Here is a 21558-nt window from a genome sequence, read left to right as displayed (position 1 = left end):
ATATCCCAGGAGGTCACCCTGTGGTCTCCTTAAAAGAAGTTCGCGGAACCCCAGTCGGTGCTGAGGGGGGATTGTTGGCCAGTCGGTCAGCACCTCCTTGGGATTCATGACATGTTTTCCTCCCGCCTCCCGTGGATCCTTGTCTTTGGCCGCTCTCCCGTTCATTGACAGCTCGAGCTTTTGGTGTAACAACAACGGTGATTCCAACACTGAACACAATAGCTTCATCTATTGTGTGAGAGAAAGATATCACCTCACTGTGATATCAACAGTTATGGCATAACCAAGGATACCATGTCACATGATATCCACCATAAATCTTTTAATGTAATATCCACCATTATGGCTTGTCCATGGATATCACGTCTCATGATATCCACCATCATGGTATATCTAAAGATATTTCTTCATGGCATGTCCACAAATTTCACGTCACATGAAATCCACCATGAATATCTCTTTATGTAATATCCACCATTATGGCTTATCCATGGATATCATGTCTCATGATATCCACCATTATGGCATATCCATAGATATTACTACTAGAGATATAAACCATTATGACATATCCATAGATATCACATCCCATGATATCCATCATAATGGTATGATCAATCAATATCGTAAGATCGTCACCTTACGATAATGATCAGATGTACAAGAGTTCATTATTGAGAGATCGTCACCTCACAATAATGTTCACAGGGGCTCATCAAGTATTGAACCAATGTTGTCATGGAGTCACACACATGACACTAATCATGAACCATATCAGATTAATAAAATGGCATTAATAAGAGTTTACACTTTAAACATCTTAGAGAATACATTAGTACTAATAAAACAAATCAATGTTGCTGAGACTCAATCTCAACTAGAGCTACATTTTCTACCATACCAAGCTTACCTCAAAAGTATGCAAAATTTATTCTAGACAGAGGCTTGGTGAGGATATCTACAGTTTGTTCATCTGTACTCACATATCTCAACTGAATAACATTCCTTTCAACCATGTTTCTAACATAATGATAAGGAATCTGCACATGCTTTGTTCTCTCATGAAACACAAGATTGACAAAAAACTTTATATAACTCTGATTGTCACAATGGATGATAGTAGGGTCTAAGGATTGTCCAAACAATCCTACAACAAGTTTTCTGAGCCACACAACTTCTCGAGCCCACATGGATGCTGCAATTTACTCTGCTTCTTTGGAGCTGAGTGCAACTAAAGATTGCTTCCTACTGAACTAGGAAATCATAGCCGAACCTAAACTGAAACAACATCCTAATGTGCTTTTCTAATCAATTACACTCCCAGCCCAATCAAAATCAGCATACCCATGAAGGTTCAGGTCCACATCTTCATATTTTAAACCATATCCAATTGTGCCATGCAAGTATCTCAGAATATCTTTTGCTGCAACTAGATGTATTTGTCTTGGTTCACTCATGAACTGACTAAGTGCACTCACTGCATAACAAATATCTGGTCTAGTGTTGACCAAGTACATCAAGGACCCAATCATTTGTCTGTAAAAAGTGGGATCTGCCAAGTCTGAATAAGCTGCATCTTCTCTTAACTTATGCAAGTTTGTTTCCATAGGTGTAACCATGGATTTACAATCCATCATTCCAAACCTTTTCAGAATGTCAATGGTATATTTTTCTTGACTTAGAATGATTCCATCAGATTTTTGCCATACTTCTAAACCAAGAAAATAGTGTAATAGACCTAGGTCTTTCATATCAAATTTAGATGCTAACTCTTGCTTACATTTGATAATAAGATGATCTTCTCCTATAATTAATAAGTCATCAACATAAAGAATTACGATCAGTATTTCCACGTTATTATAATCTATCGCTCCACATTATAATACGACATCAGAACAATCAAATTCCACTTTTAAAATAAAACTTATTTTTAGACAAAAACCCGTCCAAGAGGCCATCCTCCATTGATGGACCTCAAAAAAGTTTTAAATTTCAAAATGCTCCAAATGAAAAACAAAGAAAACCCATTGGTCTTCACACACCCAACAACATAAAAATGCATTTAAAATTCCCTTCTTATGATCCAATAAAATTTTAGTAACATTTCTCTTTATAAACCCATGTTTACAAATTTGAAACATACAAATTAAATACTCAATCAGATAAAAAATTTCATTGAGGAAATATGCTTTAAATATTCTTGCAACTCATTTGAAACAAATTTTAAAATAAAAGATGAATAAATATAGGAGATATGAGATGTCCTGCCTCTTTTTTTCCTCAAAATAAAAATGCAATGAATTCCCAACATAACCAAACGAATTTGTAAATCCATTGGACAACGTAAAGATCTTAAAATTCCTATTCCAATGCGTCCAATCTCACAATCTAATCCATCCACAATCCATTCCAATTCAATCTCCATTTTCCAAAAATAAAGCAAGGAGGTGGGTTTTCCTCTAAAAAATTGGCTAAATATAAAAATGCATTTCTTAATTTTCAAATGTTTCAATTTACTCTAATTATGCAATGCACATTAAAGTGAGCACAAATATGCCCTATAAAGCTCTTTTTAAATATCAAATAATCTCTTTTAAATATCAAATAGTTATTCACACTCTAAAATTCAATACCATATTAAATCACAGTTGAAATGAACGATTGCTTCCTTTTCAACCTCGATAAATCTCAAAGCCCCTAAACAGTCATCCAAACATTATTTCATCCTACAAAATCATATAATATACTATTAAAACTCACTTAATCATAATTAACCATTAAATCGTGAAAATCACTATTTGAAGTATAAACTCATATAAGCCAACTGAGTAGCCAACTGAGTATGACAGACAAGTCTGAATAGGGGCAAATTGTAGCCAACTGAGTATGACAGACAAGGCTAAGGGAATTGGCCAATGTGTCATCTCCTAATAACCACTGTTGGGAATGTGCATGCTCAAATCTGTGAAGCCAAGTGGAGTCAATGCCCTATACTTGTAGTCACTGGAACATTCACACCTCATGTATGCTACTCATGCACATGCACATACAGATACATATAAATAGCTAGAGTACTAAAATCGTCACAAAAGGATTTTAACATCACATGTATTCTCATATATTTAAATGATGCGCATCATCCCTTTAACATCTAATTATCCATTACAACATAACAATGGAAATATCATCTAATTAATTGCATTAATTAATAACATCAATATTGTTTCACTATGACAACAAACATATAACTATTCCTTGAACGGAGTCAACATCATAATAATCCACTTAATCTAACATATATCTCTAACTACATTGATTAACATTTAATATCAAATGTACTTACTTCATTTGCATCTAAGCAAAGGTTCAATACCATGATATCTTCTCCACTATGATAGAATTAGAGGGGCACTACAATATATTTATATTTTTATTAATTAAAATCCCTTACACTAGGGCAGGCTCACCTTTCTTTGGGGGTTAGCACCTTGTTGAGGGAAAAAATAAATAAAAATTTATTTTAATTTCTCTTTACAAGGTCGGCCCTAGAGAGGAGTTTGTCCCTTTTTAGGGAGTGCTAATTTTTTTTAAAATTTAAAATGGCCTTAAGTCAGCCCAAAAGGTCATAATATTTATGTTTATTTAGGGCAAAATAAAGTCTATGATTTAGGCACCAAAACTCAATTAGGTCTGCCATTAATTTGCTCAAAAAATTATTTATTCAAACTCTACCCAAATTGCCATTGATGGCCCTTTGACATCAATGACAATTATTCCAACAAAGTGTGGGGAAGCAACATGCCAACCTACAATTGGAGACAACTAGAAAGAATCCATAAACATCTAATAACACACAATCTCAAAGTTAAAACCAGAATCTCATATGAAATTCTTTTGGCTAAAGTGGGAACTTTTCTGTTGGAGGCATTTATGATACCCTAGTTGGTAAGTTATTTATAAAAGGTTGAAAGCATGGATAACCATCATTAGCCCAAAATGGTTGTGAAGGAAGTGCTAAACCATAGTAAAAAAAGCTTGGATGAAGCAAAAAAATAACTATATGAACAAGTGGGACATCAACTTGCAAGAATGTCCTAACACCAATGAAGAAATAAAATGCTATTTGATTGAAAAATATGTGGACAAAATAGATTGGGTGGAAGAAAACATACTACATCAAAGAGTTTAGCCCAACTAAGGACAATGGTGAAAAAACATATTTAGGGGCAACTATTAAAGGGAAAGTGAGGTTGTTAGTTGCACAATTGAGGACGTGATCGCACTATCTTAGGTGTGAGACTGGTAGGTGGAAGATTCCCAAGAAAACTTGGAAATAAAGAGCCTGCATATTTTGTAATAAGGGGGTGGTAGAAACAGAATGACACTTCATCATGGAATGCACAAGTTATGAGGATATTCATACTCAGTACGAAAAGGGCTTGAAAGCTAACATGCACCGGTTATTTGAGGAAGAAAAGATTAACTAGACGACCAAATTCCTTGTCAAAATTTATAGTACAAGGTCCATCATCGAAAAGAGTGCAGATAAATTAAGGATGTTTTTTCTTGGTCCCATAGACTGTTTAGTCTCGTGGAGGCCATTAAAATCTTTCATTCATTCATTCATCTTACGTGTGGTCAAACATTTCTCCGAATCCCCCTATTCTCTCTCACATCACGTCTTCAAAGAAGTGGTCATAGGGATCTATAATCCTCAAACATCTGCTATATCATTTTAATTGTTGATGGATGTCCATACCCAATTCCAAATCTCCCCATTCATCAAACCATATATACCTGTCGCTTCTAGTAGAAAGCAAAGTTGTGAAAGAGTGGAACAATTTGCTTGTCTACAATATTGCAAGTGATGCCAAGCCTCCCCATAGCTTCCATTATTTGACTCCATTTTGATGTGTTTTTTTAATTTTTTGCGTCTTTGTGTAGACCCTCTAGAAGAGTGGAAGGGATTGGTTATGGGGGATTTCCAATCCATTCTCTACATGCTCCTCTCTTTAGTTCACAATCTTTCTTTTTACTCTTGTTTTTTTGATGATGGGTTGTTCAGTGCAATTTAAAATGTTGATTAAAAAACACACATAGTTTCTTCCACAAGCATTCTTGTAAATATAATATGAACTTTGGAAAATTTATGCCAACTATCATTACTATTTGAAAAGAAAAGTTTGGAAAAATAACTAGATAGAATGACATCATCCAATACTTCAATTTGTTAGATTTATGATCATAATGTTAATTTATAATTATTTAATAATATTAATTCAATAATTCATGATTTAGGTTAAATAGTTAAAATATACTACTTATGAAAAATAATTGTAAAAATTAAAAAACGTAAAAGCTTTTATAAAAATCATTGAATAACGTAATCTATATTGAAAACCCAAACATAATATAACATCTACGATATTTTATATTTTTCCAATATAATTCTACCATCATTTAGATGCCTAGTAACGTACCTTCCAAACAAGTAACAATTTCATCAATAATACAATCAATTGATAGCACTTATTTAACCAGTAAAATACAAATAATATTGGGAGGTACCCATTATTGAATGCAGCCAGCATATTAGTATAGAGTCCCGAAAACAAAACTTGTGCAGATGAATGTTTTTCTATATGAATCAAAGTAATTTTGACATTTATTTGTGTTCATAATTCATATGTGTTCTTCCACATGGCTTTAATGATGAATTCCAAGGACAGTTTGTTTTCATACTCTCTGCAAGTCACACAATAAGGTGCAACACTTTTTAATAGCTGGGAACAAAATATAAATTTTACTTGAATATACAATTCTGAGGATGAACATTTATGCACATTACCTTGAGAAAATCGAAAAATACAGCTGGTCTCTTTTGAGGTGGCGCAAGTTCCTGTGAAGCAAAAGTAAACACACCACCATCAATACATTTTTGAGATCCCTGATTCATCTTTGCTTCTAAATTTTCATTTTATAAAGATACAGGAATCAACCAAAAGCCTCTTTTACTGCAAAATTTGTACATTTGGACTTTGCAGTAAAGAAATTCATGGACTATAGAACCGTTCATGAAAGATATCCAAAGGTAGGCACCAGATCTATATATATTATTATTTCTGTTTGCGTGACTTCGAAAAAAAAAGATATTATTTGCATTGTGGCGGTTTTTTTATACCAGTTTGAAACAGTGTTACTAAAATGCAGTATCTCTTCAATCTTTAACAAAAAAAACATTAACTGATCTAAAACAAAAGTATTGATGACAATTCATGTTGTAGGCATTTAGATGGCGCTGAGTTCAAATCTTCTTCAATACAAAACAAAAGTATTGTTTCCTAAAAAATAGCACCATAACAAAAGTATTATATCTATACAAATATTCCTCTGTTTTGAATAATAATATATTTGCCTATTGACTTGTATTGCATAAGTTTTTTTCAAGATAAATATCTGTTTTCTTTTCTTGCATCTTCTTAAACTTCATTCTTGAATGAATGATGTTTTTCAGCCTCTTTTATTTCATTTTTTCACAAGCATTGTCAGTATTGATCAAAATCTTAAAATACTAAAATTAATAGACATGAAATTTATCATAGCAGATTTTTTTGTCATTGTGTGCTATCCAAAATTCGATGATTGTGTTATATGAGGCTTGTTCGTCATGAAAACTCAATCATTTATATGTTAGTAAAGTCACAAATAATAATTTTTAGCTGGATCACATTGCATATCAAAGTCCTATATTTCGAATTAAGAAATGTTCGTAGATTGTCGGAGGTGATAAATTCTTGACAAGCGGTGATTGGGATGTGGGGCGTGGATGAATGAAATAGTTTAAAGTTAGCATATCTATATTTAGAAGAATATAGGTAAAGTACACTGAAAGATATCATATTTGTTCATTATTTCACTTAAAAAATAATTATTATATTATTATATTGTAATTAATATTAAATTAATATTATATTATGATATTGTAGTTAATTTTAAATTATTACTAAAAAATAATTATATTATTATGTTTCAATATATTCTTATTTTTATATTTCTAATTAATAATACTAGATGGAGATAAACAAAATTGACTCATGAGTAGAGTGAGTGGTAGTTGAGAGGTGGAAGTGAAAATATAATTAGCATTAAGTAATTTAAAAAAATAATATTAAAATATTTTAGTTGTTTATCATGCATTTAAGTGTCACAAACATGTCAAATTACATGCGGACACTTTTACATTCATATGTAATATAATATGCCTTGGTGTAAAAATCATTCACTTTTTTTGTAAAACCTTTATCCTCTTTCCGGATTGCTGACCGACTTAAAGGTTGACATTAATATTTAAAAAAAGAAAAAAAAGTACAGTTTTGAAAGTTTGATCCAGCATGAAGATAAATAGAAAAAATGCAAAAAAAACCCAAGTTAACATTTGAAAATTGGCACTTTAACCCTAGGAAGTCATCCAAAGAAAATAGGTAACTTTTTTTATTTTTAAATGAGAGAAAACAAAGGTTTGTTGCTAGCCTTTGAAAAGATCAGGCAGCACGAAAAGAATATCCCCATGAATAATAATATACATCTTGGGCAACATAATCTACAAGGAAAAAGGCAGTCTCCTTAGAGAGACAGACTTTGGAAGGGCCTTTACCCTGATGATTTATTGTTTGTAAAGTTTCCAATCAAGCGGTGGCTCTTCAACATTCTGCATCATTTGGAGAGCCTAGGAGTCTATAAAACACTCGGTCCAAGGACATGAGGCTTTTTCTAGGACTAATGGAACCCTTGTTAGCTATAGGTCTATTTAGGGAAAACTCAAATATAATAATGTCTTACTCTTACTAAGAGTTTCTCTACTAAAGGTTGTAAATTTTGTGTAAAATTTTTAGAAATTGCAATTTGTTTAGATGGAATGATCTTCAGGCTAAATTGTAGATCCCCACTGCTCAGAAAAAAACCACCTCCATTATTAAAAAGTTTTCATATAGTGTGAACTATCTTTTTCAATTGAATTTTAATATAGAGGTTTTAAGCAATATCAAATGGACAAATGATACATCTTCAATGCTGGCCAAAAATAGAGATATTTGCAACATGCTAGTCAATACCAATGAAATTTCTGATATGTTTTACCCTATGTTCCATGGGTACGTGTCCCCTGGCTTTTTTCCCTCAGGCCCGTACTAGGGACGTGTTGTGACCATATTCACACATCGCCCCATTGCAAATAGGGACCCTTGCTTTTTTTTCTTTCTAGGGTTTGTTTTCTGGGTCTTTTAGGGTTTTGTCTGTTAGCCTTTGCATTTTGAGTGTCGCCAAGGGGATCACCTGGATAGCAGGTTCTGCATGAAATGAAGTCTGGAATGTCCTGATCCTGAAATTTGGCTAAGTTTGGAATGTCCTGATCCTGAAATTTGACTAAGTCTGGAAAACTGAAGAATCCTCCAAAAACTAGATTTTGCAATATAACTCCTGGAGGTCTGAAACCACTCTCAAACATCCTGAAAGTATATATGGAATATAACTTAAAGTTTCTTATACTTAAATGTTATATTCCATAAAATGATCTTGACGGAGAGTTCAAAAAGTCAAATTTCGCTCCTGACAATTCCAGAGGGTCCAAAGCGAATTTCGCTCCTGACCCTTCCAGAGGGTCCAAGGCGAAAATCAACCTAGGACTCATTTCTTGCCTTATTTGACCAAATTTTGATTTGCAAGGCATTTTGAAGGGAAAATTGGAAATGATTGAAAACCTTGAAGAAAATGATGGATTCTAGCCTGGAAGAGGAATTTCGCTCCTGACCCTTCCAAAGGGTCCAGAGCGAAATTCATCATAAACTTCATTTGCCACCTTGTTTGAGCTTGCAATCCGGTTCCTGGCCTTGAAAATGATCTAACCTTGTCTTGTGGAATGGTTTGAAACTTAAAGACTGAGCAATTTGGCCTAGAATGAAGATTTCGCTCCTGACCCTTCCAGAGGGTCCAGAGCGAAAATCTTATTTGATGCTCATTTTTCACTAATTTTGGCTAAATTGTGATATGTAGGGTCTCTTGGAGTGAAGATTGAACATCATTTAAAGATTTGGAAGCATGCAAAATGAAGAATTTTTTTGAAGTTCTTATTCAACACTTATTGTGATTTCATAGCAATTTTGTAAAGTCTAAGTCTTGAAAATCCAATTTCCATTCAAAATTTATTTGAAAATGTATAATTCTTGATTTATCATGTCTTTTTCAAATTAATATCTTAAGTTATACCCTTGAATTGTCCTAAATTTCGTGCTTTAAGGTTTGATGATCAAAGACTAACTTTAAATCTTTTGTGTAGGCATCAAATGGCGGCCCCGGAGTCGGAGGATCAATTACTTGGCGGACCCTCATCAAAGAAGATCAAGTCAGGACAAGGATGACCTCCTCTAGTCTAGCATCGACAAGGATGGCCTTCTTTAGTCAAGCATCATCAGGAATAGCCTCTTCTAATCCAGCATTCCAAGGCGAGGTACATCATCATCCTGCACATCAAAGACAAAATAAGTCAGAGCAAGGGTTCGTTGAAGAAGCAGATAGTTTCAGAAGAGTTAATTAAAGCTAGCTTCTTAGCAACATCAAATTGAATATCTACCAAGTTACAAGTGTCAGACAAGGTGGCATCCCAGTCATCACTCCCCCAGTTGGATTGGTCCACTTCAGCATGTCCATTCGATGTACCTGACTCATTAAAGGTGGCACAAACTTCGATGTACCTACCCCAGCTATCCATTGGTCGAATATTCCAGAGAAGACATGTGTCCAATTAATATAATTATTTTGGTCAGAATTGAGTTTGTTGTAACAAACCCTAATTAGGGTTTTCATTGTAGAATCTTGGCCATTGATCTCAAATTGATCTTAGCCATTGAATTGTATTAAGGGCACTATATAAGCCCCGACTCTTCATTTGTAAAGGCTAATAGAAAGTAGTTAGTGAATAGTGGAAAAATAGTAGGTAAATAGTTAGTGGATAGTCAGTTGATAGAATAGCAATTAGAATAGAATAGGAGGGCAAGGCAAGAAATTGTTGCCATTGATTGTAAATAAACTCCATTTTCATTGAAGTTATGGTGAAGTGTGTCGTTTCTTGCAATATGCATGGTTTCTTGTTGAATCTTCAATTCTAGATGGTAGATGATTAGATTGAATGAAGAAAATTGTTGAATGCACCTGTGTGGAATCCGTCTAATCCAAACCACTAGCCTCTTGCTGATGGTAAGTGCGCCTTGCGTGGTCAACTGGAACAAATGAGCTCAATCATAAGTCGTTACACGTCTATTGTTTCATGCATTATCTTGAATGGTGATCAGTGTCTGATGGTGTACGATTTGAACATATTGGAAGCACCCCTTAGAAGATCGCATTGAGCTGGTGTCGAATTGATCAAGCCTGATGGTGAGACCTAGCCCAGTAGGACTCCACCTAGTCATTCATCCATCTTCTCGCATTCTAGGTAGTAGAGTAGACTTCCTGAACCTTGCATCTTTTGCCATTTGTTTGTCTTCTAGTTAGTAAATAGGACTCGTGATTCCAGCAAATCAGACGTTTAGTCATCAAGTGTAAGTCCCCTTGTGATTCCAGCAAAATCACATCATACCACAAAGAGCTTATCCACGAGTAGAGAACCTACATACAAGAACCTTGGAGTTGCCTCGACTGATCCTTCAGCGAGATCTTCAACAGTCGGGAAACTTTGCTCAAGAGAGGATAAGGTACCTTTAGGTATTTTATTTTGTGTTCGCATGTGCATAAAAAACACATCAACAGAATTGGCGCTAGAAGGAGGGCTGAGCATTTGAACGTCGGATCTTGTCAAGTCACATCGCGTTTGAAGAAATTATCCAGAACTTTTTACCCTCCTCCACGCTCGACAGAATTGAAGCAAAAGAAAGGTGAGCGAATACGAACTCTTGAATCCAAGGAAGATCAGTGGAAAGCCTTTTCTCAAACACTCGACGGAAGTGATACAAAGAAGGAAGGTGATCGTTGGGTCATTAGTTGGACTTACGGAAACAAGGAATCAAGCTGGAACCAGTTGAACGTTCAAGTTGAATCTGAGATATTCAAGATCTCTCTTATTCCAGAAAATAAAATAAAAAAGGTGAAAATAGAAAATCCAAAAAAATCAAAAATCAAAAAATCAAAAAAGAAAAGATTTCTCAATGGAGCGGCAACAGTTTCACGAGGAGCAACAAGTTGATTTTCCTGAACTTTGGTGGAGATTAGATACACAACTTTATCCATGCAGATTGTCCGAGTTTGCAAGACCAGGGCAATGTCGAGTTCACGAGACAGAGGAGCATGATGAAATGCATTGCTTGAAGTACTTATCAAGGATGGAATCGGCAATGCAGGGAAAAATCTTCTTTTGGGATGTCCCCAGGCCAAAAACAGAAGAAGGCAGCTTCAGTGTCCCAGAAAGCAAGGATCCTCTTCTAAGCTTCTTGTGGATGATCGAGAGTCAGCTCATTTTGAATGGTGAAATGCGTTTAGAAAACATATTGCTACCATTGTGGTGTAGAATTCACAACTCACCTCACTCTGAATTTACTTGCTTAGTATGTGAAATGGCTATCAATCAAGTCAGAAACCAGTTTGGAATGCCAACTTTCTCCGAGGAAGAGTGCATCATGAACAGATCTTGGGGTGCACATCTCGCAGCTGAATTCAGGATAACCTATGAAAAGGACATTGCTCCAGCATCTGATTGTGAGAAGGATCAGTTGTACATTGACGATACAAATGCACCAGATGAACAATGTATTACGGTGGATAAATCGCCATGCCTTGCACCTGAAAAGGAATACCATGAAACAAAAGTTGAAGAATCAGTTCAGAATACTCAAACAATGATAAAGGAAGATCCAAGAGTTGAACAAGCAATCGAAGGAGAAGATGACTCATTCCTTGAAAAATTCTCATTTATACTACAAAACGAGATCCTTGAGAGTGAAATACAAGAGGTTTCAAGTAGCATCCTTGAAGAGGTCAATCAAGTTGACATATTGAACCAAGAGCTACAAATTATCATAAGTGAGCTCAGATATGAAGGACAATTCGAGGAGGCACTCAAGGACGTCCTCACTCTCATGATATTTGAAGGTGCATTGAAAGATCTTGTAGAGGAAACACAAATGGAATCACTGCCAAATTTTTTTCAAGATAAGCAAGTTACTATGAGTGATATGATCCATCATCAGCTCCGACCTCCTGAGACTATGCGTGAAGGAGAAAGGCGACCTGAGATTATCTTTGATCAACTAGAGGAAATGTTTGAAGCTCAATCCATCAGGGAGTGCTTGGTTTTTGAGGATATGCTAACAAAATTTCATGAAGATGCCTGGTTTATGCAAGATATCTTAGTGAAAACAGAGAATCTTGGGCTATTCAAAGGGGCGCTGAGCTTATTTCAAGAGGACTTTCCAAATCAAGGTCAACATATTGCGAATGCTCGTGGAATGATTCATCATCAATGGCGACCTCCTGAAGCAGCTGGTGACCTTGCTTCCGACAATAAAGTTCCGTCTAAGCTTGAAATATGCCAGGTTGTCTCTTCCTTAATCCTAGCCTTGAAAGTTATTATGATTTTGATTATGGGGATTTTGGGAAAACAACTTGCATCTGGATTGATCATGGTCCTAACGAATTACCTTAGTTGATCATTTTGAGTGAAAATTTGCCTGAGTATGAGAGATGCATGGTGAGAGTTTGCCTTTCTGTATTTAAGGATGAATTTGCCCGACTGAGAACCTTGCATCTTTTGCCATTTGTTTGTCTTCCAGTTAGTAAATAGGACTCGTGATTCCAACAAATCAGACGTTTAGTCATCAAGTGTAAGTCCCCTTGTGATTCCAGCAAAATCACATCATACCACAAAGAGCTTATCCATGAGTAGAGAACCTACATACAAGAACCTTGGAGTTGCCTCGACTGATCCTTCGGCGAGATCTTCAGCAATCGGGAAACTTTGCTCAAGAGAGGATAAGGTACCTTTAGGAATTTTATTCTGTGTTCGCATGTGCATAAAAAGCACATCAACAAGACGGGAATTTGTTGTTTACTAAGCATCCCTTTTTTTGCAAAATTTTAGGGGACATTTCTGGGACAGTTTGTGGGCCATAGGAGATGGCCAGCTATCCCCAGGACAGCTAGGGGACACCTTGGTGTCCTCCGACTGTCCCAGGGACAACTGGCTGTCCCCTACTGCCCAGAATTTTGTAGTGTCCAAAATTAATTTAAAAAAACACATTTTAAATTTACAATAGAGGTTCGGCTGGCCCCACCAAGACCCCAAATAAACATTAAAATATAACAAACCCTAATCTAATGCATAAAACAAGCAAAAGGAAGAAAAAGACACTCATTTTTACATTTGCAAAATAGGAAAAGAGCAGCAAGAAGAGAAGGAGCAGCTGGTTAAGGAGTGAACAGCAGGTGAAAGAGGAGCTTAGGCCATCAAATCTATTCCACTAGAGGTATGTTTTTCATTTTTCATTTGTTTTTGCAATTTGTTTAAGATCTTTTCAAGTTTTTCCAAGTGTTTTTCAAATTTTTGAACAAAAAGGGAGGGCATTGTGGGTTTATTTTGTTTATTTTTTAACTTGCAGCTCTATTTGACATTCTCATACAAACAAAATCATGAGCAGCTATAAGAGTGGTAGTGAGAATGAAGAAGTTGGAATTGAAGAAATTCAAAGAACTCGACATAGAACTAGAAGTGGGGCAGCCATTGGGGAGACTTCACGAAATATGAATGTAGTAGGGGCACCAAGTTCAACCATAGCCCCAAAGAATGTCCTTCCCAAATCCTCAAAGATTTTGCAAAAGGCCCATTCAACCCCAAAAAACCTCTATTACAATTTGCTACCAGAGTTGACAAAGATAAGAAAAAAAATTCAGGGGGTGGCAGAGTATGGGAGTGCCATTTGTGCCACAAACAATATAGGGGCAGCTATACTAGGATCTATTCGCATCTTTTGTGGTTAGGTGGTCAAGGGGTGAGAGGTTGCAAAAAAATAACTCAAGCTCAAAAAATTGAGGCAACTAGATTAATATGGAGGGGGAAGCATAAAGTAAAGGGACTTCAATAGAGAGTATCAATTTGCAGCCTAGTGTGTCAATGGATGATGCTTGTCATGGGGGAGAGGGTGCCACATATAGTAGAGGAAAGGAAAAGAAGACTAAGAGAGAAACTAATGTTGCTGATTTGTTTAACATACACGCACGAAATAAGACTGAAGCCTCTATTGCCAAGTTTCTTTTTGTTCATGCTATACCATTTCATGTCTCACACTCATCATATTATAAACAAATGATCAAAGATGTCATATTTGCTGGCCCCTCATTTGTTCCACCTGGAGAAACTAAGCTATGCACCACCCTTCTTGATGAAGAGTACTCCAAGGTGACTATTTTGATGGAGGATAGGAGACAAATATGGATGAGGGATGGATGCTCCATAATTATGGATGGGTGGACTGATATCAAATATCATCCACTCATCAATCTTATTGTCACTAGCATTGCAGGCTCTTATTTTCTAAGAGTTGTAGATTGTTGAGGGAAAAGGAAGGATGCAGCCTTCCAATTTCAGATTTTGAGAGAGGCCATAGAAGAGGTTGGAGCCTCTAATGTTGTGCAGGCAGTGACTGATTCAGCCCGTGTGTGTAAGCTAGTTGGATTGATGGTGAAGAGTGCTTATAAGCACATTTTTTGGACCCCATGTGTGCATGCATTGAACAATACCTTGAAGGATATTGGGAAAAATGATTGGGAGAAGGCAATGGTGCTAGAGGAAAGAGATGTGCAAATGCTCATTTGCAACCATCACACTTCACTTGCATTGTTTAGGACATTTTCGAGGAAGGAATTCCTCAAGCCTGTGGAGATTAGATATGCCAGCTACTTTATTTTGTTAGAGACGACGCTTGAGGTTCAGGAGGCTCTACAATCCATGGTGGTCAATGCAGAGTGGGTTAGATGGCATGAGGCAAGCACACCGGAGGGCAGAATTGTGAAACAAAAAATCCCTGATGATAGCTGGTGGTCCACAATAAGGTAAGAAAATTGGCATTTCTGGTTTTATTATTTAATATTTAAAATGTTCATTTAATAATTTAATGATTCATTGATTATTGATTAATATAATTTTCTAACTTGTAACTTCTTTGCACTTGTAGATATATTTGCTCCTTCATTGAGCCTATTGTTCATGTGATTAGATATGCTGATATACTGACTCTCCTAACCTTGGAGAGATTTCTGAGACCTTTGATAGCATGCTTGGGTAGATCAAGAAAGCTATTTATAGTAGGGACTCCTCTTTGGGATTTTATGAGGAGCATCTTAGGCCCATTGTGACACAACGGTGGAACATCATGAACAACCCACTTCACATGGCAGCCTATGCTCTCAATCCCAAATGGTATGCACCGAGACCTAGGAGAGTGCCTCCATCTAGTGATAAAGAGGTGAAAGATGGATTTTTTAAGGCAATTTAAAAAATGTATAATGAAGATGAATCTACCAAACTCCGCACACAATGGCTTAATTTTGTCAATCTTTGTGGTCTAATGTTTGGCAGACCTGAGGCGAGGTCGGATAGAGCTACATTAGTTCAAACTGACCCTATTGGATGGCGGACATGGCATGGTAGAGATGCAACATATTTGAGAGTACTTGCCGTTTGTCTGCTTTCACAGGTTGCCAGTTCCTCTGCTGTAGAGAGGAATTGGTCCACATATAGCTTCATCCAATTAGTCAAGAGGAACCACCTTACCTCTAGACGATTGGAAAAGTTAGTGGCTTCATAGTACATTGCAGCTACAAGATCTCCAGACTCCTAAGTATCCTCAGATTCCAGCCTTACATTGGGATGCCAATCCTGAAGATGCTATGCAGGTTGAGGAGGAGGAGACACCTGTAGGATTGCTTGGGGTTCCATTGGTTGAGGAGGCAGCCTCTCATATTGATAGTGACTCAGACAGAGACTGTAGCTCTGATCTTGATTTAGACTCTTAGTCTTAGACCTACCATGTGCTGGCTATGGAGAGCCATATATTTTCTTAGTTTATCTTGACATTATGATAGACAATTGATTATGGACTTCTATGTTTTAACTTTTCTATTTACAGTTTGTCATTTCATAGTTATGGATGTTTAATATTTAATATTTATCATTTTACGTCAATTATGGATGTTTATGACATATGTTTGTTAGCAATGATTGATGAAAGCATTTGAATTTTGGTAAAATGTTTGTCAATTCTCTTGTGAAATCTCAATTCAAGTCTAATGCATTGTATTAATGTCTATGACGAATGCTTTACCATTGTTATGATATGCATATTTGAAATTTCTCTATATTTGTAAACCCCCCCCCCTTATTTTTTTAACAGTTGTCCCTTGCCGTCCCCTCGAAAATGACCCAAAAGTACCACTTGGTGATTTTATTGGCAGCAATTTCATTATCCCTTTCTTCCATTTCTGTAGTCATCCCAAGCATTCCACAGGCTGGCAGGATTTTGGCTCTGATACCACTATAATGTACCCAACTGTACGATACCTGGATTTCCACCGCACATCACGTACAACTGTGATGTACCGACGCTCTCTTACGACACAATATCCGAGGACAAATACCCGAGGGAAAAGTACTCGAGGGCAATTACCGAGGGAAATACTCGAGGGCAATTACCGAGGGAAGTACTCGAGGGAAGTATACCCTAGGGCAATTACTGAGGGAAGTACTTGAGGGAAATACCCGAGGGAAATTACTGAGGGAAGTACCTAAGGGCAAATACCCGAGGAAAGCACTCGAGGGCAAAGTACCTTTGACACCTTCAGCCCTCAATCAACGACACTCGGCACCCTTTGGCTTCGGACGTAAGTTCCACTCGTATGAAAAAGTAGGCCGCACACTTCCAAACACTCTATACGACAATGTACCCAACTGTACAGTACCCAAATTTCCACCACACGTCACGTACCACTATGATGTATCGACGCTCTCTTACCGAGGGAAGTATACCCAAGGGCAATTATCGAGGGAAGTATACTCGAGGGCAAAGTACTTGAGGGAAGTACCCAAGGGCAATTACCGAGGGAAGTACCAAAGGGCAAAGTACTCGAGGGCAATTACCGAGGGAAGTACCCGAGGGCAAATACCTTCGACACCTTCGACCCTCAATCAATGACACTTGACCCCCTTTGGCTCCGGACGCAAGTTCCACTCGTACGGAAAAGTAAGCCGCCACTTCCAAACAATCTGTACGTTATTGTTACTTCCACTGAAGGATCCAATCATAGATAATTCCTCCGTTGATAAGATTATTGCAGGTACGAAAATGAATTATCAACACAGAGTATACACCAACAACATTGAATGGCCAAGAACTAGATATTTGTAATTATATTTCTACATGGTAGAGATAGATCCGACAATGAAGTACAAAGTGAAATATTAGAAATGATATCTCCAATGGAAGACTAGGGTGGCTGCTAACCACCGAAACTGCGATTACAAAATAGGGAGGATCTTGCACCTCCGAAGCTGCAACAGTGCCAAACTCCAACTGGAATTCGTAGATACAAAGAAAATATAAAATTCACCATACTTACAAGTTACAACTATGCCAAACTCAACCTTATAAAGAGCTTCGGGAAGTTTCTTGAAGGGTTACAAGCAGGCCGACAATAGTTTATTATTTTATTAATTTGGGCCCCTTTATTTAATAATTAATTTAATTAATTAAATAAGTCCTTATGATATTATTTAAAATTTACGACCACTTGATTAATTAACTTAATTAAGTCACTTTATTAAAATTGGGGACATTACAGTCCTCCCTGCCCAAAGATTGCTTGCCCTCAAGCAATCCGTAACTATTTGCCATCTCACAAGCTCCGAGATCCCAAACCATGTGCGGATGCTGGTAGTCGTATCCGCTAAAAGCTTGATGCCGCACCATGACTGCGAGCACCACCTGCAAATCCCCAATCAGCTTGCGCTGCTCCACTCTGATATAAACATTGCCCTGCTCGGAGTTGAGGAATAACTCATCAAAATCCAACTTGCTTTCTTCATATGGATGCCACTCACAAGGAGAGATGACAATCATGCATGCCTCATGCCCAACCAAAGGCTAAGCTTCGTATTCAACCAACTGTAGAGATTTCTCTTGTAAGGGATCATTGCTAGAGTTCGCATCTCCATGAAGTTGATCAACCACTGTTGGCTTGACAAAATTCATACAAACATCTTCATCCTTGCAGTTGTCATGAAAGTTTAAGTGTTCTCCACTTGAAGGGACGATTGTTGTCTCTAGCTTGTCCATATCCTCCTGTTGCTGGGGTGAACATGTGAACTTGTCTTCATCTTTCTTTGATTTTGATCGAGTTCCTAATTTAGGATCCAACTCCTCTTTTCTTTTCCTTACATAGTATCAATCAAAGGATTCAGTAGCCTTGATCTCCTCAAGTTCACTTGAGTATTCATCAAAGATTCTGATAACCTCCTCATGCACAGGTATTTTTTTCCCTATTAGAACTAGATATTCTTGAAATGTCAGAAGATTCTTCCTCTTTTGATATTTGTTATACCACTTGGTGATTTTATTGGCAGCAATTTCATTATCCCTTTCTTCCATTTCTGTAGTCATCCCAAGCATTCCACAGGCTGGCAGGATTTTGGCTCTGATACCACTGTAATGTACCCAACCGTACAGTACCCAAATTTCCACCACACGTCATGTACCACTATGATGTATCGACGCTCTCTTACAACACAGTACCCGAGGGAAGTACCTAAGGGCAAAGTACCTGAGGGAAGTATACTCGAGGGCAAAGTACTTGAGGGAAGTACCAGAGGGCAATTACCGAGGAAAGTACCCGAGGGCAAATACCCAAGGGAAGCACTCGAGGGCAAAGCACCTTCGACCTTCAATCAATGACACTCGACACGCTTCGGCTCCGGACGCAAGTTCCACTCGTACGGAAAAGTAGGCCGTCACTTCTAAACACTCCGTACGGTATTGTTACTTCCACTGAAGGATCCAATCGTAGATAATTCCTCCGTTGATAAGATTATTGTAGGTACGAGAATGAATTATCAACACATAGTATACACCAACAACATTGAATGGCCAAGAACTAGATATTTAAAATTATATTTCCATGCGGTAGAGAGAGATCCGACAATGAAGTACAAAGTGAAATATCAGAAATGATATCCCCAACAACAAACTAGGGTGGCTGCTAACCACCGAAACTACGATTACAAAATAGGGGGGATCTTGCATCTCCGAAACTGCAACAGTGCCAAACTCCAACTAGAATTCGCAGATACAAAGAAAATATAAAATTCACCATACCTACAACTATGCCAAACTCGGCCTTATAAAGAGCTCCAAGAAGTTTCCCAAAAGGTTACAAGCAGGCCGACAATAGTTTATTATTTTATTAATTTGAGCCTCTTTATTTAATAATTAATTTAATTAATTAGATAAGTCCTTATGATATTATTTAAAATTTAGGACCACTTAATTAATTAACTTAATTAAGTCACTTTATTAAAATTGGGGACATTACAGATGAATGCTTTACCATTGTTATGATATGCATATTTGAAATTTCTCTATATTTGTAAACCCCCCCTATTTTTTAAACAGTCGTCCCTTGTCGTCCCCCCGGAAATGACCCAAAAGTACCCCTGTACTGGAAACACGTTCCGACGTCCCCTGCCATTCCCATCCCTGAAACTCCATGGAACATAGGTTTTACCACTTCTGGAAACTTTCCCTCAGTGTCAAAGATTCACAATCTATTCTTGGTCACTTGTAGTCCAAGTTGCTTGAACCATAGATATCTTGTTTTAGGTGGTTGTCGATTTTAATAAAGATTGTTGGTGGTATTGCCCTTAATCATATTAGTATCAGCCTTCATGTTTGTCCCACATTTAATGTTGAAACTTGAAATCATTGAACATTTATTTTTTGATTGCAAATTTTCTATAAGATGTTGGTCTATTTTGTTGAGTAATAAGATGGGTTGGGGTATTAGGAGTAATATTTCTTGGTGTGAAGTTCTTCTTTGGTTATAAGAATCTTAACTGGTTGTGGCTTAGTCTGCTAAGATCAAAAGAATCTTAACGGGTTGCAGCTTAGTTTGTCTACTAAGATCTTATGGTTTTTGTGGAAGCCTAGGAATAATGAGATGTTCAAGGACAAAAAAAAGTCTTAGTGACCCTTGTTGGGAGCTCACTTTCTCTTCTATTGTATTACAGGTTACTGACCCTATAGATTTCTAAGAGTAGGTGTTATAAGCTGATGGATGCTGACAAAGTGATACATAGAGTTGATATAATCCAAGTGGAATAGTGGATAGCTAACCAAAAGTGAAAATCAAGAACCTATGGATTACGATCCATATCCTGCTTTGGTCTTGATAGCACTATCCCTATTCTTGACATGGCAGGTAATATATATGTCAGATCAGAAGCTCCGCCTCAACCAATCAATGTTCTAATTTTGTGGATGTAAATGAGCAAGAATGTAATGCATAATTCCCTGCAGGTTTCATTATCATTGAGGATTCCTTGTAAATCCTAGTAAGATGTTGAATTCACAATGATGTTTCTTTTCAGCTGATTGTTTCATAATTGTGGATGTACCGACAACCTGAATACAACATGTAACTAGCCTTTTTGGTCTGTAGTGGTCAGGACTGTTTGCTAAAGGTTATTCTGGAAGATTCCAAGTATTGATTGATATGTAACCCCTAGACTGTCACTTTATTTGTCCTACCAGTCGCTTCTTCTAGCAGAATACTCTTTTCACCAATATGAATCTTTCACTGTACAACCTATAATTTTTGTTGACAGTAATATAATATAAAATTAGTTTTCATTGATTCAAGTATTCCAGCAATCAAAAATTAAAATTTCAACGATTTCATTAACAAAATGCTCCAAGAATACAAAATGACCAAATACCCAACAATTGGCATAGTAGTAAATTCTAAATATAAAACATACAACTGTCAACTACTAGACCTCCTACATCTGCACCTCAAGAAAGGATCAATAGTCAGATCAAAAAATACAATAAAGGATTGACATTCACATAATATATTGAAAGGGTGTCAATCTCTATTTTGTATGAAATTCAACAATTTTAAAGTATCTTAGATAATAAAATTAAAATAATTTTGCAATCCACAATAGGGTCTTGACTAGGGATAAACTAATCATGTTTGACCTTTCAGGTCCTCTTGCAGTGCCTTGTGTGGCTTTGATTTGGAGAATGCTAACCGTCATTTTCTACATTGTCCATTTGCCTCTAAGCTATAGGCCTGGCTCTATGCTCATCTAAATTGGTCCAGAGCCATAACACAAACTCTTCTTCAACTCTGCCTAGGCTAGCCATTGCTTTTCCCTAATGCCACTTTCAAATGCCTAAGGTTTTGCCCCCTCCTTATCGACATGTTAGACATGGAGGGAAAGGATTAATTGATTTTTTTATAGAAATC

General features: G+C 36.8%; 1 protein-coding gene across 4 annotated transcripts in view; it reads right to left on the bottom strand.

Moving 5' to 3' along the window:
• Nucleotides 1-5408: 5408 nt before the first annotated feature.
• Nucleotides 5409-21558, bottom strand: part of LOC131053733 (fatty acid amide hydrolase) — a 237331-nt gene continuing 221181 nt past the window's right edge. For all 4 annotated transcript variants that reach the window (XM_059207212.1, XM_057988365.2, XM_059207213.1 and 1 more), the window contains 2 exons: nucleotides 5849-5899; nucleotides 5409-5745 (listed from right to left, as the gene is read on the bottom strand). In XM_059207212.1, coding sequence (XP_059063195.1) covers nucleotides 5737-5745; nucleotides 5849-5899 — 60 coding nt within the window. In that variant the 3' untranslated portion in view covers nucleotides 5409-5736. The remainder of the gene's footprint in view (nucleotides 5746-5848; nucleotides 5900-21558) is intronic.

The sequence above is a fragment of the Cryptomeria japonica genome, chromosome 6 (genome assembly GCF_030272615.1).
Source record: "Cryptomeria japonica chromosome 6, Sugi_1.0, whole genome shotgun sequence".
Taxonomy (NCBI): Eukaryota; Viridiplantae; Streptophyta; class Pinopsida; order Cupressales; family Cupressaceae; genus Cryptomeria; species Cryptomeria japonica.
Note: the sequence above shows the minus strand (reverse complement) of the source record. Positions and strands in the feature narration are given on the sequence as shown.